Genomic DNA, 27,779 nt, shown 5'->3' on the forward strand with positions numbered 1-27,779 from the left:
TCTAGTTGGCGATTCCTTTATTTGCAACATCTGTCTAAGAAATTAACAATTACATGTTCTTGGTAATTTTAGTACGCGGCGCTTACAGGGTTTCTAACACGCGAATGCTGTTTAATAAAGATTATTATTATAAAAGTTCAAAAGAATCGTTTAAAACTCAACCAACGGAACGTCCCGCGTTTTACGCCACCGGACGCCTCACCAGACAACGTGTGCGTTATTCAATCCATTTTATTTTTTCAAAGGATTCACATTGGCTGATACAAGCCCGCGCAAAACGCACCCGATGGCTGCCGAGTTTTATCTTCACGAGGTTATGGCGTGTTATTAAAAACAACTGCGGCTCAGTCACCACGAAATTACTGTACAGTGTTTGAGCAATTCTGTTTTTACATTTTTCACATTCCTTGAGGAATCACCAGTATCTATTCTTTGTTCCTAATGTCTTGCACCGGATTAAATAGTTTAAATGAAATCACCATAAGTCCCTGGTAAAACGGAGACGCGAGTCAACACAATATTAGGGCCCGTTTTAAACGTCGATTCTCTCACGAGCCACTGTAATTAAGTGTGTGAAAGTGTTTAGAGTGTCTGAAAGCACTCAAGCTCATCCCCAGGGTCTCTCCTCTTCCTGTCACTCGGGAAGATGAGAGATCCTGGGAACGAGATTGGAAAGCAATCTGGCTTAAAAAAGATCTCAAGGAAAGAAGAAGTTGTTGTGTGACACAACGCTCGAATTGCTCCTCTTCGTGAAATAACTCGGCGCCTGGGCAGCCCCCTCGGGCCGCCATTAGGGAGCTTTAGCAACGACGATGGCGACTGTAACGAGAGCGTCAAAAAAGCAATAGGCTTAATAACCAAAACAACAACTCTGCATGTGCATTAAACTTTTGGTCCATTTGTTTGCCGTCACTGCACGACTAGCACGTGAAATTTCCTGATGGGACGTTTAATGGAGGACGTAAACACACGACGACGAATTTTTCTTTCTCTTTCTAAACTTGGGTGCGGTCTCCAAAATTCAACTCCGGGAAATTTCATCTACATTTGGCATTTAAAGCGAGTTAGTAACGTTTTCGCTGTCATCGCCGTCGTCGTTGTTGAAGCTCCCTGAAATGGTACGGTGAGGCGCAAGAGATTATTATACGACAGGACAAAGTTGATGAATTGATCAACCAGTACACCATGATTAGCATCAGAAGATTTGTGTAAAATGTTTTTGTTCTTCACTTTTTTACTCAACTGGAACTTTTGGCGGGGAAAACTGAATTTCTTTTTAAAAAAGGCAAACAAAAGATTTGGTTAGCGGGCTCCAAGAATTTGAGTTCGATCGTAGGCTAATACAAGACATGTAAGTACTGACAACGGAGTCGACTTGCGTTCAACTGCGTCACCGTTTTGGCCAGGGTTTAAAATAAATTGTGTCCTCGGTATTTAAATGGTCTTGGCCTGTAGACACCAAACGTTCCCAAGACTCGAGGCAAATGAAAAATTGCACTGAAACTGAAGGGCCTTTTCGCCTGTTCAATATAATTTCTGTTGATAAAAATGTCCTTCCCTGCAAATCAAAATTCCAGTCTTGAACACCGCCGGATTGTGAACTTGTGTTAATGTCGGCACTTGTTCATTCTGCTCCAGAGGCCTCCAACACCGTGAAATGGACGTGTGTAGGGTGACGAACGTTTACTCTGATAATTCAGCTAACTCGATTGAACCTTATGTGCTGAAAAAGAAAACAAAAAGAACTGATTTAAAGCCAACGTTAAAAGGGACAGAACAGCATTTCAGTCGCGTTGATTACAATAAAATCCAATTCGTTCTACTATGTCCAACTTTCAGTCCATTCACCTCTCACAGAAAGCGTATCACTTGTTGTTTGTGCGGTTATTTGGTTGATTTACGGTAATTTTTGGCAGATTTGTTCTGAGACTTGCATTACCATCGACGCGAAGTGTCTGTGTACGCTTTAGAGCATATTTCACTGTAAAATGGGCCACCATACAACAGAACAAAGCAGCACCGCTTACATTGTTTTGGTATTCTCACAGGTTCCGTATCGCCCACTGTAACCTCATGTACTGCTTCTCTAAACAGGTATCTTATTCGCAGCATCTTCTCTTCTTCCGGACAAGGATCATAAAATCCACTCAAATTACTCTGAAAGAAACCAAATAAAATATCAGTCATATAAAGCACACTGGGGAAAATTATTCCAGTATAGTATTTTTTTTTTTCAAATTTTGCGAAGTTTTATTCCATCAGCAAAAATTTATATATCAGGGCCGGCTTGTTCGAAAGCCGATTAACGCTAATCTACGATTAAAAGTTAACCGAGGTTTTCATCTCACTCATTAAAAATGATTTTAAAGGCTCATTTAAAGCTAATGGTAAAGAAAAGTCTAAGGCAAGACTTGGGGACAAAAATCTTTTGGACGAATCCTTATGGATTAGTAAATATACTCAAATCAAAGTTCAAGTTAACCCAGGATTAGCTTAATCGGGTTTTGAACAACTGGGCCCATGTATATTTTCCCAAAACTTTACTCCGCACGAGAAATTACCACCTGATGTTACCCGCTTTACACTCTACCGCAAAAGCAAACTTTAAAACAACCTTACGCTGTTGGTGCCCAATAAAAAGTCACTTTTGTACTACTAAATCTTTGAACACCGTGTTGTTGTTAAGGCTAATTTACACGTTCCAATTAATCGGGCAGAAATGGCCCAAATTGACAAAAAAAAAATGAGCGAACGGACGATGGGCCCGGTTTATAAAAATCGGACGATCGGCTCGATTTATAAAAACCTGTTGCAGTGCTACAGATTTTTTGAATCAGGCCGATTTTCACTGGCCCCGTGCTACACCAACAGAAAAAGAAATCTGCCAACAAATTGTAACGTGTAAATTGGTTCATTCAATTGAACCAACTGATTGGGCCGATAAATTGGTAGGTATAAACGAGCCTTAATAAGGGTTTTACTCTTAGAGCGGATTTCAATTGAGTGTCGAAAGTAATTTCAAGTTTGTTTTGGTTTTGCATTACTACGTTCTGTGATTGGTTAACACTGAACTCGCGCCACTTTCTCCACCAATGGGAATCCAAACCAAAACCAATCGTGTTTTCGCCGCACGCGTTTTCCCGCGCTTGGCGCCAGTTACATGTATTTGCTTCGAACTCTGATTGGCTCGTTGTGTTGTTTACGTCTGTTGCGATTGGCCAGAGTAATTACTTTGGGTTTGGTTTTACGACACTCAATTGGAAACCGCTCTAAATGAGCCTTAATAAGGGTTTTAATCTTACTATCACAGATCTAAATGGCAAAATATTCAATTCTCAAAACCGCTAATTCCCCAAATCTAACACAGGGAAAAAATTTACATACTCTTTAGGCAAAAATTAAACTTGGAATCCCTGTGGTTGTACCTTAGATGACTCTGTGAGGAAGAGCCGCGAGTCTTTTACTTGGCATTGTACAGGGACGGTAACATCGATTACTTTACTCGGACCACGGTGAGCTTCTTGGGAACTAGATAAGCATCAAATTAATGAAAAATAAGACAAGTTTATTCTACATTTGCCGTAGACAGAAAGGCTTAAGGCGGGGACAAAGAAGAGAGCGAGACAGGGAAAGTTAAAGTGAGTCGAAACTCAATGAGAACGGTTGAAAGTCAGTAAAGAATGCGTGGAAGTTGAGGTTAAACTGAAGGACTCCAGTCTACCTTACTAGCTGAGGTTTCTCTTTTTGGTTTCTGTATTTTTCTTGAAAGAAAGCAGAAAATGACAAAGAGAACCTCTGCTAACAGGATTAATCGATCATCAGTTACAAAAATGTGAACTGACTGAAACGCTCGATCCGCGACTCGACAAGAATTGATCAGAGATCTCATCGAGTCTGACAAAAATCAAAAAAACATTTTAACTCTTTGAAAGATCATGGCAAATAAAGCGTTTGCTGGAAAATAAGTTTAAATTCTCGTCGTTTCTAATTGCCATTTCAGCACATTCGTAATCTTCAAGAGCGCACGAGAGAACAACTTAAGACCTTCATCAATTCTTGTTTCATGCTCTTCAATCCCGTGGGCGGGGAAATTCCTGTGCGTTAAATCCCGCGGGATTCCGCGCAGCCTTACAAGGGACTGAGGTCGGGAATAATTTGTTCCCAAACTAGCCTGTGTCAAGTTGTCTCTAACTCACCTTTCTCCCATAGCTACCAAATGACCATACCATGCATTCACTATAACAAGACCTGCAAACCAAAAAAGAGAGTTTAAACAACCACGACACCGGCAACAAATTTACGACACAATTTTGTACTGTGTTTAGCGAGTTGATCTATTCCTTTGTTCTCATAACCTGAATGTTTGATCAAGCAGTGATATGGTAAGGAGAAATGACATGTCGATCACTATTGGGGGTTAAAAAGCATCGTGTGTCCATCAATAGAGAGATTTAGAATAGACCCTTCTCCAAAATGGCGGCAACAGATTTGAATGGAATAAAATTGAACTGAATGAAAAACTGATACCAGCACCGGAAAGAGCACCTTTACTTTAGTAACCTTGCAAAGTTTTAGCATATTAGACTGTTCTAACTTCAGTTCGCGTCAACGAAAACAGCGATTGCTCGCCCAGAAAACACCTCCACAATAGACCCTTCTCCAAAATGGCGGCAACAGATTGGAATGAGTTAAAATTGAACTGAATGAAAAACTGATAACAGCATTTGAAAGAGCACCTTTGCTTTAGTAACCTTGCAAAGTTTCAGCATATTAGATGTTATATCAACTTAGGAAATGTAAGATGAAATTTCACAAATTTACAGACGTTTGTATGACTGGGGGTATACGTCATACAACCAGTCATACCAACGTCTATTAATTTTTCATTTTTCAACTTACATTTTTCCAGCTGATATTACACCTGATATGCTGAAACTTTGCAGGGTTACTAAAGTAAAAGTGCTCTTTCTTGTGCTGGTATACGTTTTTAATTCTAACTTACTTGAATTTTCGGCCGCCATTTTGGAGAAGGGTCTATTACGTTTACGGCAAACGGCAGACGGTAGAACTGACCACGTGACCATGTTTACCCTACATTTGCCGCTCGCTGTTTTCAGTTTCTCAGTAAAATTGAGAAGTTTTGCGTTAGCATCAAAGACCAGAATTATTTTGCACTCATTTTTCAAGAAAACATGAACGCGATTCTAAATCTCTCCAATGACTCTATTAAGTACTTCATCATTAATTTTGACGCGAACGTCCTTAATTCGGAATTGCTACCTGCATTTTGGGGGTGAAACACAACGCAATTTAAAAATGGTGCACAGTGTTGCGGAACCATAGTCTGGGGCTTTTGCAATAAGACCTAGAGTTGACGTTTGGGCTAGCGGCCCTTTGGCAAGAAAAATAATTTCTGCTTGGCGAATATCTCTTTGGTGTTGCCCTCACGATGTAATGTAACAATCTGACGACAGCCTCAATGGACATCTTTCAACAGAAGTGGGAATTTGACTGAGCACCGAGGCCTGGGTTCAGTTTCATAAAACTTAACGTCGCAGCGCAAGTTTACCAAAAGACAAACCAGTCCAATCAAAATTACTATTTTAACGCCCAACTGTAACAGTTACGATCCATCTCACGTTTTACGCATCTGATCCTGATTTGCCCCTAGTCCTCTCTCTTGTCAGTCATGGGAGGCCGTGCGCGCGCGAGAGGGTGACTGGAAAGGAGAGACTCCACCTTTTCATCCTTCCCAACATTCCCCGCGCTCCCCTTTCTCTCGTGAACCCTCGCGAGCACGCGCCTCTCGTGAAGGACAAAAGATACGACTGGGTACGAGATGGCAACTGGGCCCTGTTCTTACCATGCCTGGATGACTCATACTCTACAATTCTTTCACAAGTCTCCTGCATAAGTCGTATCTGTTAACCAGTAAAAAGAAGACGAAAATCAATAAAAACAGGCCACACAGTAACCTTTATTGCTCTACAAAGTGAACTTTTCCCAAAAACTTAAAACAGTCTGGCTCCCTTTTCTATCAAGTATTATTAAAAATTGGATCATTGTATAATGCAATTCGAGCGATTTGATTGGCTTAGCGGCCATGGTATATGAGCCATTATACCATGCCCGAGAAAAAGAGACCATTAAATTGTCTTCTAATTGTTCTTGTAAAGCGGAATCCGCAAGATCTAGCAATATTTCCTGATTGTTTTTAACAAAACAATTATTCTACTCACGCTCGTTGGCTATCTATCATTTCATATCCAACGCGCGCCCGTGGAATAATTGTTAATTGTGATGTTAAACAGTAATGAAGGATGAGGATACAAAGTGAGGATTTCCTTTAATATCCCAGGAAAACTTCACTACTCATATGAGGTCAGTTTTATACCAACAAAAAGGTGTATCCTAACAAACAGCTTTGAGAAAAGTCATACCTTGAAGACTATAATACCACTATGGTCTATTCCCTTGCTACTTTAGATGAGTAATATACAGTATCAAATGTCCGGTAGGCAAGGAGAATTTGTATAATGATCTTGTGAATTTACTTACACTGCTCTCAGCATCTCTCTTTTTCTCAGCCATCTGTTTGGCATATTTCTCTCTGTTCGCCTCAGATTCCCTAAAACAACACCAAACAGACTAATGAAGCTTCGATGAATATTTGGTTTCATCAAATGAGTCTAATAGATAACTAAAGATAATTTGGCCACAGTCAAAAGATTCGAGTGCTGACATTGGGAGTGTTAGCCTTTGTCGGAGCTTTGGTCTCACGATATATTTGACTTTTTTCCGCTAGTACTATGTAGAATTACGCAATACCTGATGGGTTGATCATTTTTCAGATGGGGGAGCAGGAATGGCGCAGTGGTGAGAGCACTCACCTCCCACCAATGTGGCTCTGGTTTGATTCCCGGACCCGGCGTCATATGTGGGTTGAGTTTGTTGTTGTTTCTTGTCTTTTCTCCGAGAGGTTTTTCTCCGGGTACTCCGGTTTTTCCCCTCTCGTCAAAAATCAACACTTCTAAATTCTAATTCGCTCTGGAAAGTGTCCCCAATTAGTGCTCTGCGTTAAATACATTGTCACTTAAACAAAGTTTTTGTTATTGTTGTTGTTTATTTTATTTATAAAAAATAGATATTGTGGGAAGACATTGAAATTGCCGTGAAAATTCAGAGTAGCTTATCAACGGAAATAAAAACTACATACTTCTCTTTCTCCATCCTTAAGAATGGATTGACAATGAGCACCTTCACAACCCAGAAGACAGCTACAGGAACCACAGTGCCGTAAAATATGGCTGCCGGCTGGATCTCCTCTGATAGGTTGATGGGAAAATTATAGACTTGATCGGCACGTGTCAGTCTGTGTTGTCAACAACAGGAAACACGATTTTAGTTTCATGACAACAGGACGATAACAAAAGAATTATTTATCTAAGCAGCAAACATAGAAAGAGGAAAAATAAATTGAGAGATATGTATTTTATCAGTCAGTGAGACAAGAACATTCTGGAAAAATAACCCAAGTTCTCCCAACTGGAATCTAACCAACGACCTTCCGATTCAGTAATAGTTCCTAAAGATGTTTTACCACTGAGCTATGCGAGACTCATTAGTGCTAGCCCATTAATCTAGATACTGTAAAAAACAACCTGCATATGCACAATGGAAGAAATATTTATTATTTATTTATTATTTATTTATTCACCATGACATACAAACATAGAAAGTTACAATGAATAATAGACTAGGATTACAAGTACATAAGTTTAGAGTAAATAATAATAGTAAAAGAAGTAAGAAGTGGCGAGGAGACCTCAAGAAACCCCCGGGCTTATACTGAGAGGTCTCCTCGAAGATATGTTGGGACTTTAAGACCATAGTGTTCTTCGCCTGGTTACTGAAAGAGAAAGATGTACTTTATCTGTTAGTGAGACAGAAATACTTAGGAAAGTGAAAATGGTCTACTTACTTCACTTTCAATATTACACCCACTGGAACTCCAATGGACATTGTAGCAGCCAGGCGACTGTGATCAGAAATTTGTCTTTCACATCCGTACTCAAACACAGAACCAAACGTTCCAGTTCTAAGCAAAATAATAATGACATTCATGATCAAGAAAGATTGTACATATTGATATTCCTCATGTACTACGTTACAATACATTTAAGCATCTGACATTTTTACTACATCTTGTGTACAACCAAACGTTGCTCAAACCTGGATGCTGGAAGAGAGGGTATGCTAGGAAAGACATGAAGAAGAGCAGGAAGGAATGAAAGAGGTTCAGAGCCTGGTGCAAAGCAAGTGTAAATGCAAAGGCCTGTAAAGCCTAAAAATAGAGAATTTGAGGCCATATTTCCCAATGCAAAAGAAAGACACAAGTCAAGAAAGACTGTACTATACAGTCGACTCCTGATAACTCGAACCCTCGCTAACTCGAACCTTGCGCTTTTCCTTTCCCTTCAGGTCATTTTCTATATTAATAATTTTATCCTTGACAACTCGAACCTTTTTCAATTTCCCTTAAAGGTTCGAGATATCGGGAGTCAACTGTTGAAAGAATTAAAAAGTTTAAAGAGCACTTACTTTATGGCACCTTTGAGCTTTGTGTTCTTTTCTATTTTTCTTGTGTATGATGCTAATGCAAATGAATTTGGAATACCAAACTGAAAACAAAATAAAAACACATCAACATTCAATAAGGACTCAGAAAAAACACTAATCTTTTGTAAATTTAATAAGGCCATTATACAAGTCAGTTTTGTTGTAATTGTACAGTCAAAATACCTCATGCATGACGGATATTTTTTAAATTTTAAGGGAGTTTTGAAATTTACATGTCACTTTTGAACATCACCAGCAAGATTTCAGAGCTCCTGTAGAAATTTCCCTGGCTAGTTTATTGACAGTGTAAAGATATGAATTTTTCTTTGCATTGCAGCATTAGGTATTTCAAAAATAACAAAATTATTAATATTATTGTTTCCCAAAATATTTTGAATTTGTTTTTTTTTTTGATAATGCATCTTTTTGGAAAGATCTCGAAGAGAAATATTCAAGATGGTCAAACATCAGATATTTCAAAGAGAGATTTGAATGTTCATTTCATTCTCAGAAATTCTGGTCATGCATGATTGATTCAAAGCTTTTACCTGAACTGTGATGAGCATCCTACTGTTTTCTGTCTCTCTCATAACAGTTGTGCTCATGGAGGATTGTAAGCCACCCTTGTATGTTACATAGCCTACAGTGTGTTTGTCAAGTTGTCTAGCAAACACTGGAGATAAAAAAAAAAAGAAAACAGCAACTTTTAATAGCAAAATTAACTTCCGGGCATTAATACTTATCAGTGTAGATCTATCTCAATGAGATTGATCACAACTCGATCCTAGACTTCCGCCTGCAGTGGTCAAGTTTAGATCGATCTTGGCCCTTACACTTTGGTCATACCGCACTTGGATCAATCTTGGATCAAGGGTTAACAGCTGTTAGATGTTGAAGGAAAGAGAGGAGAATGGGAGAGGCAAAGGAAGAGCTCTCCGGAAAATGGGAAAATGATGATGATGATGGGAAGAGACAAGAAAAAGAAAAAAGAGGTGGGAAAACAGAAAACGAACAGGGAAATGGCAGAAAGATGAATAAATGGGACAGTGAAAGGGGAATAAAAGAGAGAGGGATGGGAAAATGGGAGCAAAAGAGAGAAATACGCAAGGTGGATGAATGGGAGAGAAATTTTTAAATTATCGAGAGACGAGCAGGTAGAAGAGAGAAATGGAAAAATGGAAGAGGGCTAGGGATTAGGGGAAACAGAGGGAAATAGAAACAGGTGATTGCAAAATTGGAGGGTGTGAAAAAGAAAGGAAAAAGGTGATTGAGAAATAGAAGGAATTGGGCAAGAAAGGAAATTGGGAAAATGATGGGAAAGAAGGATTAGGAAGAGGAGGTTATACTCACTGGCATTCATTCCTGCAGAAAATGATTTCCCATCACTTCCAAAAGCAATTCCTCCAGTAAAATAACTAATGAAAAGTTAAAAATTAAAAGAACAATTATTAAATGACTACAAAGGCTTCTAGAGAACCATGAATGGAAACTAAAACAAGATAGCTAGGAGCTGTCAATTTGGACTGTACCATGCAGTGGTGTTACTATTAAAATGGAAACTCCAAAGTAACAGCCACACCGCAGAACACCAGGTGGGTCTCAAAAGCTAGAGAAAGTTTGAGGCCAAATTATTGCAATTTCTAAAGGAGTGTAGGTGGGGGGGGGGGGGGGGGGTGAGGTGTCCGGGCCGAAAACTCTTTTGAGGGATGGGTATGGAGATTTTCTGGAACAACACATTTAAGAAGTGAGATAGGTAAACTTAAATTAAATTTACATTACCATACCTTCTTGGTGTCATGTTCGCAAATGCACGAAAAGTAAGCGTAGGACCATTGCCAGCTTCAAATGTTGTCTGAAGTTAATAAATAACACAGTATTTTCCCAAAATTGCCAAACTTCTTTTTAATTAGCAAGTACATGTAATATGTTATTGCATTCCTTGCTATTTAACATCTTAATATACTTAACCCATAATATCAAAGACCAAATTGTCCTATCTTGTTCCCATACTTTTCTTATAAAAGTAGTGTGAAGAAGTTATTAAAATATCAAGAAAATTCACCTTGGGGGATCTGTCCTTAATTCTCATGACCTCAGGGGTTGAATAAGCATTGATATTACAAGGAGAAGTTTGATGCAGATCACTGTTAGGGCTTAAAGGATTAAAGGCTCAATTACCAGCTGTTGCTTGGGAAATGAAGGAACACCAGACCCAAGTGAGCGACAGAAGTTCAGCCTAATACTTTACACTTCTAAAACTTTTATCATTAATTATCTAATAATTTATAAATCAAATGGTATGACACCCACCTCGCCCCATACTCTGTGCGACAGAGTTCTCTTTGCCGATACTGAGACACTTCCACTGCCATTACCATTCTTAATCTTCAGAGAACCCGCAAGCGTGAGGGTGTCCGTTCGAGTTAGCGGTGCCTTGCAAAAGAAATCACAAACTTTAAATTATAATAATTTTACATCTAGAAAGGGTTGGCACTAATTTTTGCAAAGGGTGGGGAAGTTAAACAAATTGCCAGGGATTCCTTTCTCTTAAGGCGCTGACTTACACTGAGCAATTTTTCTTGCAACTAAACTGTCTTGCAATTTTGTTGCAACACAAGTTGCATGAATTGTTGCCTACTGTAGCACGCCCTGAAACAAACAGGTCTTACAATTTTTTCTTATAAATTTGCCGCAGTCATTGCAAGAGGAAGAAGTTGGTTCTACTTTGTGCAACGGCAAAAAATACTGTGAAAAACATTGCAAGGCATGTTCATGTTAGGGCATGTTACACTAGGCAACGATTTGTGCAACTTGTGTCACAACAGCACCATGAAATTGTGAGAAAAGTTGGTGTAAAAGGTACTTTGTTTTTCTGCCAGAGAAACCAGGGTTTCAACTCATAAAAAATTCCTGGTCCCAGCCCTTATTGAAAGCCCTGTCTGGACAAGAGAATGGTCATAAAAAAACAGTTGTTGGTAAATATAAATTAACATTTTGACAGTGTGAACTTTGTGAAAGTCAAGTGATATGTTAAGTTTAACATCAGTTGATGAATTTATGTGGCTAAGAATGTGGTGTTAAAATTAAAAACTGTTTGTCTGATAATAATAAGGAGTTGCTACATTTATTTATTTAAGTGCATACCTGAATTGATTGAGAGATGGTCATCGAACTCACTTCAATATTTGGCAAAAAGCTGGATATTAAAAAAAAATGATTCAGTGCCATATGGATTTCTAAGAAATTAAATTAAAAGAATGTACATGTACCATGCAAAGCAAGTTGACACAAAAAGAGTTAAACCCAACAAGTAGTGGGGGGGGGGGGGGGGTGGGAGGGGGGGATTGGTCATATACATGTATATTAATAATGGGGAGGTGTGCAAGTCCTATTAGGCTAATACTAGCCCCGGCCAACTAAAGTGAGATTTATTTCTGACTGCTGCTTCCCATTACTATAAAAAAATCATCAGGGAGAAGCAACAGCTGGAATATGTCTGCATTCACAGGCTAAAAGTCCAACGGCCCAGAAAAAAATCTCGCACCCAGAGTCTCCAGGTTCTTTGGTCATCAGAAGAGACTCCAGAGAAATCAAAAAAATTAAATTTTCTTTATTAGCTGCCGGCAACAGCTCTGTATTGTTTTATCGAAGAAAATCTGCTGTGAAAAAAAATTCAAGTATCCCAGAGCCTCTCCTGGCAAGCAAGCACTGGCCAAAGGGCCTAAGGACTGCCCAGAACGTAATCCAAAAGAGTCCATTCTTTCCCACATAAAAACACTATTAACCCTTTCGTTGGCAGTTTCCTGGGGAACAATTTGTTTCCCGCAAACCCGGTTTATAAATCTGGCTGTAAGTCCTCAGCATTAAATGTTACCCCCCCCCGTAAACTATACATCATTTTACTCAGGATAACATATCCTTTCATTTAGAATACAATTAATTGGCCATTGATGCTAACATAAATATTTTGAGCTGATTAAAATTTGAATGAAAAATCTGCCTTATGTGTTGTTTGTTAGTCTCACTCTTATAACACACCATATCTTCACAAAGGGACCATAATGATATCATTTGGATAAAAAACGATATATGAGGATTCAGAAACTTTTTATTTCATCTAAATATCATCATCACAACCAAAGTTATGGCCATTTTGTCTCTGGCGGTCGAGTTTCAAGAAATTTGAACTTCCTCACCACATAAAAAAAATCATAACAAAACTTTTGTAAAAGCACAATGTACCGCTGGGAATGACTATTTAAAACCCTGAGCTTCTGTAAAGCAAAAACTATCACTCAAGACATTTAAATCTGGCCCCGGTTGTTCAAAGAGCGGATAAGTCTTATCCACTGGATAAGTCGCTATCCAGCGGATAAAATTTATCCACTTGCGTCATTTCGGTTGTTCGAAGCTTGGATAGCGCTTTCCAGCCGCTATCCAGTGGATAAAGTTATCCATGTCAAGGTAGGTCGTATAACTTTTTATCCGGCGGATAAAATGTAGCGGCGAAAGCCCAGTAAATAAACATGGCCGCCCGTAGTCTTTCTCGTATGATGAATAATTTCCATAATCCTAGAAAGACTAGAGTCTATCGTAGAGAAATTGACCCGTTGGCGTGCTACACTGAAAATGAACTTAGATCTCGGTATCGTTTTGGGAAAGAAGGTCTTCAGTTCATCATTGACTTACTCGCCGAGGAAATTTCCCCATCGACAAGAAGAAGCCACTCGTTGTCAGCGAGCGAACAAGTGTTAATTACGTTAAGATTCTTGGCTTCGGGTAGCTTCCTTGAAGTAGTTGGTGACACTTTTTTATCTTACGATAAATCCACTGTCAGTCGAGTTATCCGTCGGGTGACTCAATGCCTTGCCGCCAAAGTGAACGATTTTGTTAAATTTCCATCGATGAGAAACGAGCGAGATGAAGTCAAGCGAGGCTTGTTCCGAATTGGAGGCTTCCCGTGTGCAATAGGCTGTGTAGATGGTACACATGTGAAGATAACTGCGCCGTCGCTGAATGAACCCGATTACGTCAACAGAAAGGGCTTTCATTCGATAAATGTGCAAGCTATTTGTAATCATGAAGGTGAGCAATGTAAATGTCAGCCATGTTTGAACGTAACCATTTATTTGTTATTGTGGGCAAACTGTAAGGGATAGATTGGAATGGATTTATAAAACGCGGACTTGTAAATCGAGGATTTGCAAAACGCGGACTAGTACACAATCACAAGAAAAGAAACAAAACAAAACAAAATTCATTTCTTTGATGATTTACTATAAATTATGGCAAATTATTTTGACTCTTTACTCATAGATTTTATTTTATTTTATTTTTATTTTCCTCCATGCCCCGCCTTAATTGCATCAGGCCTGATACACGCTTCTACGGGAAACAATGATCTAAAAAACTGTATCTTTTTGCAGGATTGTTCACAAATGTGGTTGCCAGGTGGCCTGGCAGTACTCATGACAGCCACATTTTTAAAACATCTGCTGTGGGTCGACAGCTGGAACAAGGAGGAGGTCATGGGCTGACAGATGGAGTGCTCCTTGGCGATAGCGGGTATGCCTGCACTTCATTTCTGTTGACACCCTACTCCCAGCCACATTCACCATCAGAGGAGCGGTTCAACAGGGCCCACAAAACAACGCGCTGCACGATAGAACGTACGTTTGGCCTTCTTAACTGTAGGTTCCACATCCTACACTTGGAAATAAGAATGGCTCCTGATAGGGTTTGCACGATTGTAGTCGCATGTTTTGTTTTGCACAATATTGCTATTAATTTAAGGGAGCCAGAAGTGGATGATGGTCATGTAGATGATAAGGACTGTGATGTGCAGGAGCAATATCATGGTCCTGAGAATGGTAATGCTGTTAGGAAGCACATAACAAACACTTTCTTTTAAGTTCTCTGTGTGGGTAAGTTCTTTTTGATATGCTCATGACTGAAGGATTATGGACAGGAGGGGTGCATTTCATATATATTATTAGATGGTTTTACATTCAAAATACACGCAGATATTTTGCACGTTGTCTAGTACTATTTTTCCCGAGCCCCGAAAGGGTGTGGAAAATGAGCAAAATGTCAGCGCGCATTTTCTATACAAATCATCGAATAAGATCGAGATTTATTATTCCACTACAAAAAGATTTTGCTATTTTGGCTTCAATTTAATGGTGAGAGTGTTGAAATAGAGTCCTAAAGTGATGAAGCCACAAAAAACAAAATCTATGAAATTATGGGATATTGTTAGAATACTCTGAAAAAGCATGATGGAAAATGCCTACTTGCCAAAAATCAGCATTGCAATTTGGGAGTGAGATATTTATAGCTCTGTTATGCCCCAATGACTCCATACAAATCCTTTTAATTTTGTCTCAGCTCCAAACAGTAAGAACTGAGACATAATTAGAAAGATTTGTATGGAGTCATCGGGGCATAACAGAGTTAATATCTCACTCCCTTAATTGCAATTATAATAAAGATGCTGTTTTTTGACAAGTAGGCATTTGTCATCATGCTATTTCCATTAATATACTAACAAATCCCATAATTTAAGAAATTCAAATATTTGTGACGTCACACTTTAAGACTCAATACACCCGGCATAATCTGTCTATTAGTATAATGTTACATGCAAATAGCATAAATAACACAGAAAGCCAGTGGAGTGTAGAGGTCATTAAATGACCATATATTCACTAACGTGAACCGGTCAAACCGGGACACTACAGTGTATTACGGTCTAGTATTTTGCGTGTTTCGTTGATCTTATTTGGTGAAATGACATAAAAGTGGAATAATAAAATGATTTATTTCTTGCCTTAAAATCAAAATTACTCTAAAGAAGCCCTATTTTGGCACAGAGATTGGTTGATTTGGCTTATTTCTGTTATTCAGGTACGTACTTCGCGAGGGCTGTCATTAAGGGCCGTAACCCGTAACACCTGTTACGGCTGAGTATGCTTGATGGGCCCTTGATGCTACGGGTGAACTTGCCTGTTGTTGATATCATTCACACACAGTAACAAGTTTGTTACGGGTGTGAAGATCAAGGAAACAGGTGACTCAAATCTAAATGACAGCCCTGTACTTCCAATATTATTATTTAATTGCTTGACTTGGTTCAGACTCTACTGGGTCGTCCTGTGTACAATTCTGTATCTCTTTTGTGTAGCTATTAGCTGGTTACTTGTATTTTCTAGAAGAGAAAAGCTATTTCTTGTTTATTTGGCATTATTTTATAATTTGCTAAAAAATTATGGTAAATATTGTGCCACTTTAAGTGTCTTTATCATGACCAATCTCTATGATCTGTGCCAAAATAGAGGTTATTTGAAGCAATTTTGATTTTAAGGTGCTCACGGATAAATTGAGTCATTTACACCCCTCTAGCACAAAGCCCTTCAATTGTTTTTGCTTGAAAAAGTGTGAGAGCAGTCATTATACTGCTTTGTATGCTGAGTTTTTCGAAAATCATAACTTTTCGTTTTACCTCAGATTTCCTTTCCTTAAGTCAGAGCAGGGGAAAAAAGTGAGCAGCGGGATGGCACAGTGGTGAGAGCACTTGCCTCCCACCAATTTAATGTGGCCCGGGTTCGATTACCAGACTCAGTGTCATATGCTGGTTGATCATGTGTTTGTTGTTGGTTATCGTCTCTGCTCCAAGGGTTTTTCTCCGGGTACTATGGTTTTCCTCTCTCCACAAAAACCAACATTCCAAATTACAATTCGACCTGGAAACAGTGGACGAATAGCCACTCTAGATCTGTGGATGTGCCACTGAGATTCCCATTTATTTATTTTTATTTTGTAGATGGCTAATTTTGCATTTAATTAATTTCCAAAACATATTGTTCAGCAATTTTTTTTCACATTTGGGCATTCATTTTTTGCTAAAAGCAGACAATGTTATGTAATGTTTTGAAAATTTTATGGCATCATTTAATTATGGTCTCTTTGAGTACATTACGGCAGACTATAGAAAACTGCGCTGTCAGTTGTTTTTACAATAACATGGAAAAAAGTACATGCAGAATTCACATGGCCTTATTTTCTGTTGAGATTAAGGGTGTGGATCACATCTGACATCATTTTTATTCATGTTTGTGCTCTTTTAGACAAAAGCTCATACTAGCCAATCGACATGCGGGAATTTTGACAGTTAAATGCATTAATGTATTGTAAAAAGCTAAGTATAGTTTTACGTAGTTGTTCAAGAAGTCACAAAAATGCTCCCAATTTTGTTTTAGTTGCATTGTGCTGAGTTCCAGAATATATCCATACTCCCCCCCATGGAAGGTTTTTGTTTTGCACCCCTCCCCCCCCCCCTCCCCCCAGGAAATTCCAGTTTAGCTTCATACTTTCCTTCTAAAATTTTGATTTTTAAGATCCCCCTCCCCCTAGGAATTTCCAATGACCTTCCATGGGGTGGGTATGGATTTTTTCTGGAACTGTACATTGTAGATTTTGTATACTTAAGCTAAACCCAACATTAATTAAGACCTTAAATGTATTGCGCATTTTAAAAAAAGGTTAAATTACTGATGACCAGCAAGTAGAAATTGCCTTTTCACTTTTATTTTATTTGGCAGTTTTATGTGTAATCAGTTTTTCAAAATGTAGCATTCAGCTGGCTTATTATAGAAAACAAAATTAATATATAAATTTGGATGCACATTTTTCACAGAAAATCTGCTGTACATACAAAATGAAAACTGACTTTTTGGTTAGGAAAGCAATATACAGACTAGCTTTTGTTAATTGTAACGCTCACTAGGATTTGTTTGAATTTATTAATGTCTTTTGAGTTTTTAAGCTAGTGGTTGTGAACAATGTTAAGGGTGATTTAGACGGTACGATTTTGCCTACGTCGCATGCGACACGCTTACGCCATGCTGGAACAACACGAATCGCATCGTGTAAATCAATTAAACCTACAACATTTTACGACAGATGCACACAACACGTAAAACATGTTTTAAAATCCTACGACAATCGTAGGTAAAGGCAATGTTGAGTGGCGAGAGTTGTGTACGATTTTTACATGACGCAAGCAGCGCGCGCTCTAGAAATCGCATGCAACAGTCGTAAGAGAAAATCGTACGGTCTAAATCGCCCTTTAGATGGTTTCAATAATTGAAAACTAAATATTTATTGATGTGCACTCTCATTTTTCTCATGGGTATTAATAATAATTTTTATAAGTATATTAATAACTGACTCATCAATGCATGCGCAGTTCCAGAGTTTTGATTGGCAATATGTTTATTTCAGCCATAATATACCATGCCCCACAAATATGGTAAGAGCTAGTATGTGTCAGGGGGCAAGAATAAGCGATTTCTTGTGGTTGTTTTTATTAAAATAATTATCCATTCCACTCAGGGTTGTTAGATATATACAAGGTGATTATAGCCAACTTGATGCACACCTCATGCCCTGAATGCGCACTCGTGGAATAACTAATAAATTCACAGGTCCATTAACCTAATTTGATAAGCCTTGCTCAAAGTAAAATATTTTTTTGATTTTCCAGTTTATTAAGAATGAGATAAGAAAGGCTACTTGAATACAAACAAAAGATTATAGGCGTTAATTATTATCTTTTTAGAATAAGCTCTTCACAGCCATATGTATACCCAGATCTTGATCCTTCATGTTTCATCGGGATCAATGTATATCATATGTCTCACTGGCAGGAGACAAAATTTTGTGAGGGTAAATAGCCCATTAATTCAATGTTTTGTTCACTCAGAAGTTTAAATACGTGAGAGTCAACTTACAGCAGCTTGACAATTTTCATGATCCAATTATTGCTTTATATTTTAGGGATGTGTATATATATTTGTATTTATTATTAAATTTACAGCTACGCGGAATCCTGGCCAAAAATTCCCAGAACAGAACACAAAATTAAGCATTGTCAGTGAACATTTTCATTCTGCATATCTTAAGTCCGTCTTCAAAATTTTTATTAAGTTGTCTTTAATTTGCAATTTTTGGAAAGCCCCACTCCCGGCCCAAACAATGTTGAGTGCAACTGGAATCATTTGGACTGTAGATAAACACAGCTTCGAAACAACATTGCTTGGGGGTGGGGGGTGGGGGAGGGGGCAGGGGAACAGTTCAAGATTAATTTTGCAAATCGTCCCATTATTTCTGGCCAGGATTGTAGCCTTAAAATTTAACTTTTATGCTCCATATTGCATTATATGTATATTTTTTACCTTGTACGTTGACATCTGTTTGTAACTAATGCGTCAATAAATATTCTTAAAGACCTTTTATAAAAACATATATTAAGTATTTACAGCAATATATAGTTAATGGAATGATGGTTTCAATGTTCAAATGCATGACTGTATAAATATGAATTTCATGGATATTATATATAAATAAATTTATTTAAGTAATAAAAATCCTTTTTGCAAACATTTAAAGTTGAACAGTTGCATGATCACTTCTGAATATTTAATTTCATTTATAATAATAATATAGGAACCTCTTCCCTAATGATGTTGAATTGTTGGAAATAATGTCTATAAATTCTAAATTTTAAATGAAATAGTGAAAATTTTGAATGCATGATTCTGTATACTGTTGATGTTGGAAAATATACGTTCTTATAGAGCTGCTGCCATTCTGTGATGAACAATTAAGAAACTGAATGAAGTCATAATAAGACAAAATGTTGGCATAAGGAAAGCTTTTAAAATATTACAAACAAGCAGTGTTGTATACTCAAATACTGTTTTATGCAGCAATGAAATAATTTGCTATATTTCCAATGAAATTTGAAAAATATGTTAGTTTAATTTGTATTTCCAACAATTTAACCCCAATACAATTTCAAGAATGATGTCACCTTTAAAATGGATATAGTTACAAAACATTTATGCTTATTTGAAATTTGAAAGAGAACAAACATGGCATTTTCTTTTTTGAATATCTCTTGTAGAGATATTAAAGATTTTTTGTTCAAAGAAATGATAAAGAAAAAATTTTATATGGGAGTCCCCCCCCCCCCCCCCCTTGGGGTTTGTACTTTGAGTCCACTTAGTTATTTGCATTGAATTTTGTTAGTTGGCCTTGATTGGAGTCAGGTCCGGATACTAATGACCTCACTAATGGTCAAAAGAGAAATTGGAACTTCTTGATCTTGCTTCAACTTCTTCAATCTCTAACTTCAATTTCTTTTTTTGAAGTTGAAGATTCTCCATTTCCATATCCATTTTTCTACTTTCTTTTCTTAGTACCTCCAATTGCGTCTGTTGGATTTCGTCAACAAGGGTCAGCTGCTTTTGTGGTGTACTTGATTTTCTAACTTGTTTTTGCTTTACTTGCCCAGTCACGGGTGTTGATGGTCTCAAAGCAGGCAATTGAGGGCTGTCTGGCAGTTGTAGCAAAGGGGCATCATGTATACTTGCTCCTAAAACGGTTTCCAGCACTGTGGCATCAACATGAACACCAGTCTCACTGATCCCCTGACTGGTAGAGGGTTCATCTCTTAAGATCCCTAAGTAATTTTCAGCAATCAAGAAAAAAATGTACTCCGATAAATAATTTTTATCACACAGCCCCGACATGCCAATTATTTCACTTATTTGCTTTTCAAGATGGAATTGTTGTTATAAAATGAACATTTCCAATTTTCTTTTGGAAACCACTCCGCTTTTCTAACGCAAAAAAGTCTTTAGCCGCAAAGTTCAAACCCAAAAAAGGCATTTGCACCTGGATAGTATGCAGCTCTTAAAAGCTTGTAATTTCATTTGTTTAACATGCACGTAGCTCAGCATTGTTATTTGGGTTTGGGTTATTGTTTAGCTTCTTTGTTTATTGTTTCATTGTCCAATTGTGCAGCATCTTGAAAGAGCTGCGTACCGCCTCTTTGCACCTCCCTGTCACTAACACCCGAGTACCACCCCCTGGGGTTTCAAGTATTGTTACTGATGAGAAATGGCACAGATGTAGTGAGTAACCCTTATAACTGATGTTTATCAATAGTTAGATGATATGGACCTCACCCAGATCTAGATGGTGAAATATGTAGTATTGAGTGTTTGGATGGCAATTTGACTTTATTTGTTGTTTGAACATCAATTAAAATTGACGATTAAGTGCCCACAATATCATGCTTGATTTTAAAATTAACTTCCCCTTGCTGAAAAAATATACATACATATAACATTTTAATTCTTCTCCGTGTTCTGGAAGAAACAGAACTCAGCCCAAGAACACTCGACTCGATTGCCGACAAATCCGACATTTTGGATCGCTATTCCCATTCTATTTTTTCCAACCGGAAGCCAGGGGAGCGGCCACTTTGGATTTCCTGCCAAACATTTCCCGAAAGAAGGCTTATTCCTTTCGTTAATTTCTTTCATTCTGCTATCAAAAGAACACAAATATCGTCTATTTTGAAAATTCATATTCTGTAATAGTCCCAAATGAACGCGCCTTTGAGCTTACGTATTCAATTCCGCCGGCAACACCGGAAAAAGACGGATCTAAACAACTCGTTAATTTTTGTGGCACCCTTTGGTGAATCCGGCATCCCTCCACCAAAACGACCCGTGACAAGTAATGTGCGGTCTTTTGTTTGCATACAAAATTAGATACATAAGCTTTCTGTCACGAACTTAAAATGTAACTTAGGACAAAGTTTGTTTACGTTTAATAATTACCTGACTCGATCCCGCCGATTATTCCGGAAAACGAAGGGTCGTCCCCAAACAATTCAATAATTTTTTGGGTCGCACCCTTCGGTGAACTTGGCTTAGGTCCTCCACCGGTCTTCCTTTGGGCTGTGGAGAATTGGCTGTGCTCTTTCTTTGCGTTGCCGACCATTCCTCGCAATTTATCTTTCACTTCCTGCACCGACCGCAAACAGACGCCGAGCGAATTCACTTTATCCGTAATTTCCTCCCATACCTTCTTTTTGTTTGCATTGGACAGCGTAGAGGAAAACTTACTCCTGATGACTTCCAAGTTCTCCTCAGCCAACTCGCAAAGTAAGGCGCATTCCGCAGCTGAAAAATTAGCCTTTCGCGTACGCTTATTTAAATTTTCCGCCATGTTTTTGCGCGAACTCCTCGCGAGCTAGTCACGTAGTTTATCACCATGGCAACAATTTGGCGGGCGATCTATCCAGTGGATAGTTATTCGCAGTCCTATTCAGGCTTTGTGCAACGACATTTTATCCAGCGGATAACTATCCACTGGATAGCAAATTTATCCAGCGGATAGGCCTATCCGGTGGATAAGTTATCCGCTCTTTGAACAACCGGGGCCTGGTGCTAAGACAAACAAACAGAAAAACACATGCCGTTGCTATCACTCTCAGCGTTCAAATCCCCAGAATTGCTTGAAGGGATGTTGTTTTCCTCATAAATGTCAACCACACTCTCACTCTCATGGTGGTCTGAAATATCCTTCTTCACTTTCATCCGAAACATCGGAAAAAACTTCCCCAGAAACATCGCTGCTTTCACTTCGTCGAATGGAATGTACGCCGACGCCATTTTTAAATGGAATACAAATCGAAGATGCGAATTTTTTTAGCGAAGAAATGGTGTAAATCGAGTGAAAACATCCAGCGAAGAACACAACGAAGGAAAAACGAGACTGGACATCCTATAATAATCTTTAGTGACTATGAAAAGACATAGGAGGGGTCCCCACGGATACCTAAACGGGTAAGGGTAAGTAGCAGACGAATTCGTCCGTTTGCCAACGAAAGGGTTAAGGGACAGCTAATACTTTAAATAAAAGATTGCAGTTTACATTGGCCTGTATGAGTATCCCAAAATAGACCTGATTTGGAGCAATTCAAATTTGTAATTTATTGAAGAACATCTCCAAACAAACCTTGTCGGCCAACAAAAGACCAAATGACAGTCAGCGGAGCCAAAAGATTTTTTTTTTTGGGGGGGGGGGAAGGGGGGGTGGGGGGAGCTGCACTTCAATTTTATCCAAATTTCAAGGCCAAATCATGCACTTATACTTCTCTTTCAGTATGCTCATCAAATTTGATTTGTTAATACAATCTTACTATATTATTGTAACTAACATCTTTTGATAAGGAGAAACAGACTGTTGGGATTTTACTGATTTACTTTAGTTCCAGAGTTAATAGAAACATGGAAAACTGAAATCTCACCCTCCATCAAAATCTCCATCATAACTATCAAACAAGTCTGTGGCATCCACTCCAACAGAAATGCTGCCCTGAAAATGACAACAACAATACATTCCACATGTTCAGTAACACGCCACAAACCCACTCAGCGGTTTGTCATACAGTCAAGTCATTCCAAAAAGTTAATATCTTTTAAGTGATATTATTATAATAATTATTATTAATCAAAATTAAATTAATTTCAAAAACTCATTAATATTTCATAAGCCCATAGACCTGTCAAATGGTCAATAAAACATCACGTTAAAAACCCAATAAAACCTCCTCCTTATCAGTATGTGGTGTTTAATGTTTTTCTCGTATGCTAATTTCCAACGTTCACAAAAGCATCATTGTTATGACGCTTTTCCAGGAATGATTTTGAAGTTGTTCAAAAAACTCGCAGTACGTGTTTATCGGGTCTAAAACCACTTGGCTGCACCTCGTGGTTTTAAATCCCGATAAAACACTGCTGCTCATGTTCTAAACATTACATTATCTACCAAAAAACAATAAAATTACTGGAAGCTTTTTATTATTAATAATAATAAAACATAATGAAAAATATCTTTAAAGAACAGTTAATAAAAATATGTAAGTTCATTTACTAAATAAAACTGTAATGTTTTTCTTGCCTTATTGTTATACACATTTAGCCAACTGTAAGTATGTATTACGAATTTGCACACACATTGTAAATGGAGGATTTACAGCAAGAAATAAAATTTAGACCCTAAAACAACTGAAGACCTTACAGTTGGATTTGTCATTTGCTGTAAACGTCTCTCTTCTCTTTCTCTTTGAAGTCGCTCATATTCTTCCCGAATCTGTTGAAAATAAATTAATTAAAAAAAAAATTGACTTTTAAGAACAGTTTTGCAAAATTCCATTGATTTCCTTCGCATTGACGTTATAGTTGTCCATCGTCAAGTGACGTCAATTATTATTCTTGATGGTAAATTGTGATTATGTGATCATGTATCAACGATGAACCTGACATAGGTAGACTAGGCATGCCTAATTTTGGATGTCAGAAATCTATATTTAATTAGTTAGGAGAGGTTTGAGTGGTGCTGGCTTCACCCTCATGTTTATATTCATATTGACAAAGAGACAAAAAGATTGCTTGTCACAACAGGATCTTGAGTGAGTAGCCTCAAGCTTGTGGTTCTGCAATGGATCAATGCACACACATTTTTTTTTTGGGGGGGGGGGGTGGGGGGGAGGGGGTTGGGAGAGGGGGATACCAAACAGTACAAAATTCACTCGAAGAGATATACAGATTTATGCCACATTAGCACTTACTTCAGCTGGTGTTCTTTGTCTTTCAATAACCTGCAACAAATTAAACAAAACTCATTAATCAATAGAACATTCGATTTATTTTTCAGTTGCAAAACAACACCTGTAAGCTCATGGTCATTAAAAATATCAAACCAGACATGCAACATATCTCCGGATATTTGGGAGGGGGTATAGAATCTCCCAGGTAAGTAACATGAATTTGGAAATTTGGTGAAAACATTATTATATTTATATAAAAACATCTGTCTCGCCAATATTTGGCAAGACAGATGCTGCTATTGACAAGAACATCCCTGACTGCTACTGAAAATGCATAACATGACCCATGTAACATCATTTGTTTCTTGGACTGAAAAGATGAAAATTAAAGGACAAATTGACATTTTAGAACGTGTACCTCAAACAGTTTAATATACAATTATGGATTTCTCCTGTATACAGAATACTGCATGTAGGTGAGGGGAGGGGACAAGGAACAAACTTTAGATTTCAGATATCAGGGAAGATTGGCCTTTCTCTCCATACACTTTATTGTACAATTTTGTTGCCATTAAGGTTCCTATATATTTGCAAGGTGTGGTTGCCATTTTGTTAATAAAGGTTTTGGCAAAGAACTAACAGATCCAGGCTTACTCACCTCCCAGCCAGCGTCCAATCCTTTCTGACCATAAACATCATAAATGTTTCTTTTTTCTGGATTACTAAGGACTAAGTAAAAGGGAAAATGATTTAAGTGAATAAACAAGTAACATCTCAAGGGATATTACTCCCTCAGGAGGCCTATATATTAGGTATCTGCTGCTGATTGGAGGTGGGGTGGGGGTGATTTGGGACTCTTTATCTACAGTGTGCAATGGGATATCCGTTTTGGATGCATTTTCCAGAACAGGATGTATTATTGATAGATGTATTTTTCGGTCAGTGACAGGCTTCTTGGAAAAAGAAAATCCACATTCTCCTAATAGCACTCAAACGTCTGACCTTCCGATTACTAGTTCAGATGCTCTACCTCTATGCACTATTAAGATATACGAGACTCGTGGGATCTAAGGCCATCAAACAAGGTTTGTGTGACAAACATCCTGCAAACTACTAGGATTTGAATGTTGATAAGTGGTATATCTGAAATAAATGTGGTTTGTTTTACAACTGGTATATAAATAATAGAATGATGTATTTTTTCCGTCGGTGACACAGGCATACTTGGTAAGAGGAAGTCTGAGTTTTTCCAACAGGAGTAGATTATCATAAACTAATTCTCATATCTACTGTAGAATGGGACATGAAAAATATTGCCTAGCTCAAGAATGGGGTATCGCTTTGAATATAAAACCCTTCTAAAATGGGGCTCAATTATCCCAACTCACTCATACGCTCTGCAGGGTAATTAATAATAAGAAACTAAGCAAGAATAGACCCCACTTTAAGAATGTGCTTTTTTCATTGAATTTTTCCATTTGGTTCACAAAAACAATGGAAGATGCAAATGCAAATACCAGCTCCAGACAACACTGGTCCAATGTATTGCATTTATCAACCATCTGTCTACACACCACCAATGTTAGACCAGATGCTGTTGGTGATACCAATGGTCCTTGACAACAACAACAGACAAGAAAATGACCCAAACAGTCATCCCTGCCCTGGACAGTATGCTGTTTTATTGATTTAAACACCACACAAATGTACAGTACCTTCATATGCTTTTTGAATTTTGCTGAATAGGTCTACAGCAATCTGTCACAAAAAGCAGAAAAAATCTGTTTAAATTTTACCTTTGATAATAAAACAAATTTTAAATTAAAAAGAACATCACTGGTCAAAAATTGTACATCTGAACAACAACAATAACATGTACAGTCAAACCTGTATAAAACGGTCACCCTTGGGAAACGGCCAGGTGACCGTTATATACAGGGTGACCGCTGTACACAGGTTTCCTTTAAACTCCCCTAGAAGTCAATAAATAGCATTTTTATGTGCAAATAATCACTAAATTTACGTTCAATTGACAATAGTGAGTAGCAGCAACACAATAATCACAATAAATAAGGCCGATAAAATGTCCGTGGTGTACTTTTAGGGAGGTGCAGTAAAAGTTTACTGGAAGCTAGTGAACAACGTTTTTAAGTGGATCACTCAATTTACATTTATTGACATCAATTTTAAACAGAAACGCAATAAATACGACAGAAATGCCCATAAAATGTCCGTGGTGTACTTTAAGGAAGGTGCAGTATACTTTCAGTGATAAACTGCGGCTGTCAACTTGATAAGTACAGTACACTGTTATAATCAAGGAACTATGACGAAAGTGAAACCAGTGTGGTACGGTTGTGTTGTTACAGTTACAGTAACTATCGTAACAGCACTTTAATGTTATCTGCCGCAAGCATGTGTCGAACGTAGGCGATAACATGTATTAGTAGTTGTGTTCAGTACTAATATTTAATTGTATTTTTGTGAGACCCTTGCCTTGCTGGCTACTATTTAACGAGCTGATGAATAAAGCTTGTCATTATTCGTTAATCGTAACCCAATTAATTTCGTGACCATTATATACAGGTAGAAGATAATGAAATTGTGCGTTCAGGAAGTCTAAAGGGTGACCGCGTCCACTATATACAGGTGACCGCTATATGCAGGTCAACTTAACAGTAAATATAAGGGACGATTTTTGGGAAGTTGGTCAGTGACCGTTATACACAGGGTGACCGCTATATACTAGGCCGTTATATACAGGTTTGACTGTAATAGCTAGAGATTAATAAATAACTCTTACTAACCGAGATCAATGTTTTTTCCTGTTGATCAGTGGCCCAAGTGCGAAGGCCATAAATCAACGGGAAAAAACGAGGATCCGTAACTTACAGTAGAGAATGAGAAAATGAATAATCGGGCATGCGGGAAAGGGAAATTTCAAATTTGGTGGGCCATACAGTAAAATACAGCCCACAAAGTTGACGAATCACATCGCGCAAACTAACTGAGAGATATAATAATTAATAATTTATAATATATTAACTGGGCTTAAAGATACATTAATTTAATTTTTTTAAACTATCCTACAGGAGCCAAAGAACTGAAATATAAACAAAATTCTTACTAAGATCAGACCTAGAGAGTTCTTTAAATACCGTTAATTACAAACGGTATCAATTTGTCGCGATCCAATTCTCCCAAATGCAAGTTACTGTAGCAACATAGGAAAAGGGAATCTTCATCACAGCATCGGGAAAGCATTCAAAAAAATGTATATTAATCTGGAAATATACTCCCAGTATTAATTAATCTGTTGTTGATCACTGCTGCAAACGAACTCACTTTCTTTTTCGCGGGATCTTGGTGTTTATCTGGATGGTATAACATGCACATCCGCCTGTAAGCAGCTTTAAGCTCATTTTCATTAGCCTAAAATGTAATTGCATTAAGACTGACTGTTAATGAAACATGATTTTCAGTTTTTGTCTTTTTGTGGGAGCGTTTTACCTCTTTTCTGACGTTCAAGATAGCGTAATAATCTACAACTTCTTCTACTTCGTCCGATTCCGCCATTTTGAAATTTACCGCTGGGACTTTTCTTTAAAATCGCGGGCTTTTGACCAGGGAACACGTTAGCATGATCTTGACGCTGATTGGCTAAATGTTTGATGCACACCCCCTATTTGAC

The 27,779-nt window shown here is 37.9% G+C and overlaps 2 protein-coding genes across 3 annotated transcripts; both read right to left on the bottom strand.

Annotated features, from left to right (window-relative positions):
• On the bottom strand, positions 1 to 27,748 carry LOC146484483 (dnaJ homolog subfamily C member 11-like). 2 transcript variants are annotated; one of them, XR_014863592.1, is made up of 22 exons: positions 27,599 to 27,748; positions 27,434 to 27,520; positions 25,804 to 25,846; positions 24,747 to 24,817; positions 24,110 to 24,139; positions 23,560 to 23,631; positions 22,787 to 22,854; positions 11,764 to 11,815; positions 10,930 to 11,052; positions 10,404 to 10,471; positions 9,970 to 10,034; positions 9,168 to 9,292; positions 8,602 to 8,681; positions 7,982 to 8,098; positions 7,217 to 7,372; positions 6,559 to 6,628; positions 5,864 to 5,921; positions 4,197 to 4,248; positions 3,426 to 3,528; positions 2,028 to 2,157; positions 253 to 1,723; positions 1 to 197 (listed from the first exon to the last, which is right to left on the bottom strand). XR_014863592.1 is itself a non-coding variant. In XM_085104561.1 (21 exons), exons 1-21 carry the CDS (start codon positions 27,662 to 27,664, stop codon positions 1,701 to 1,703), a joined length of 1,659 nt encoding a protein of 552 aa, XP_084960687.1. In that variant the 5' UTR covers positions 27,665 to 27,748; the 3' UTR covers positions 1 to 1,700. The 2 variants fall into 2 exon arrangements, 1 of the variants encoding a protein (XP_084960687.1); XM_085104561.1 differs by having other exon boundaries at positions 1 to 1,723.
• LOC146484484 (uncharacterized) lies at positions 19,258 to 21,915 on the bottom strand. The gene is made up of 2 exons (XM_085104562.1): positions 21,312 to 21,915; positions 19,258 to 20,143 (listed from the first exon to the last, which is right to left on the bottom strand). Exons 1-2 carry the CDS (start codon positions 21,700 to 21,702, stop codon positions 19,752 to 19,754), a joined length of 783 nt encoding a protein of 260 aa, XP_084960688.1. The 5' UTR covers positions 21,703 to 21,915; the 3' UTR covers positions 19,258 to 19,751.
• Positions 27,749 to 27,779: the final 31 nt, after the last annotated feature.

Source organism: Pavona decussata, unplaced genomic scaffold, assembly GCF_977016875.1.
Source record: "Pavona decussata unplaced genomic scaffold, jaPavDecu1.1 SCAFFOLD_32, whole genome shotgun sequence".
NCBI lineage: Eukaryota > Metazoa > Cnidaria > Anthozoa > Scleractinia > Agariciidae > Pavona > Pavona decussata.

Bases quoted from the DNA above. Each gene is read 5' to 3' on its own strand.
- LOC146484484 (XM_085104562.1), bottom strand. From the start codon at position 21,702: ATGGCGGAAAATTTAAATAAGCGTACGCGAAAGGCTAATTTTTCAGCT. The intron at 20,144-21,311 runs GTAATTATTAAA...AAAATTACTTAG, and splicing joins AATCGGCGGGATCGAGTCAG to GGATCTTAAGAGATGAACCC.
- LOC146484483 (XM_085104561.1), bottom strand. From the start codon at position 27,664: ATGGCGGAATCGGACGAAGTAGAAGAAGTTGTAGATTATTACGCTATC. The intron at 9,293-9,969 runs GTGAGTATAACC...TTTTATCTCCAG, and splicing joins TTCTGCAGGAATGAATGCCA to TGTTTGCTAGACAACTTGAC. The intron at 7,373-7,981 runs GTAAGTAGACCA...TTGACAACACAG, and splicing joins GGTGTAATATTGAAAGTGAA to ACTGACACGTGCCGATCAAG.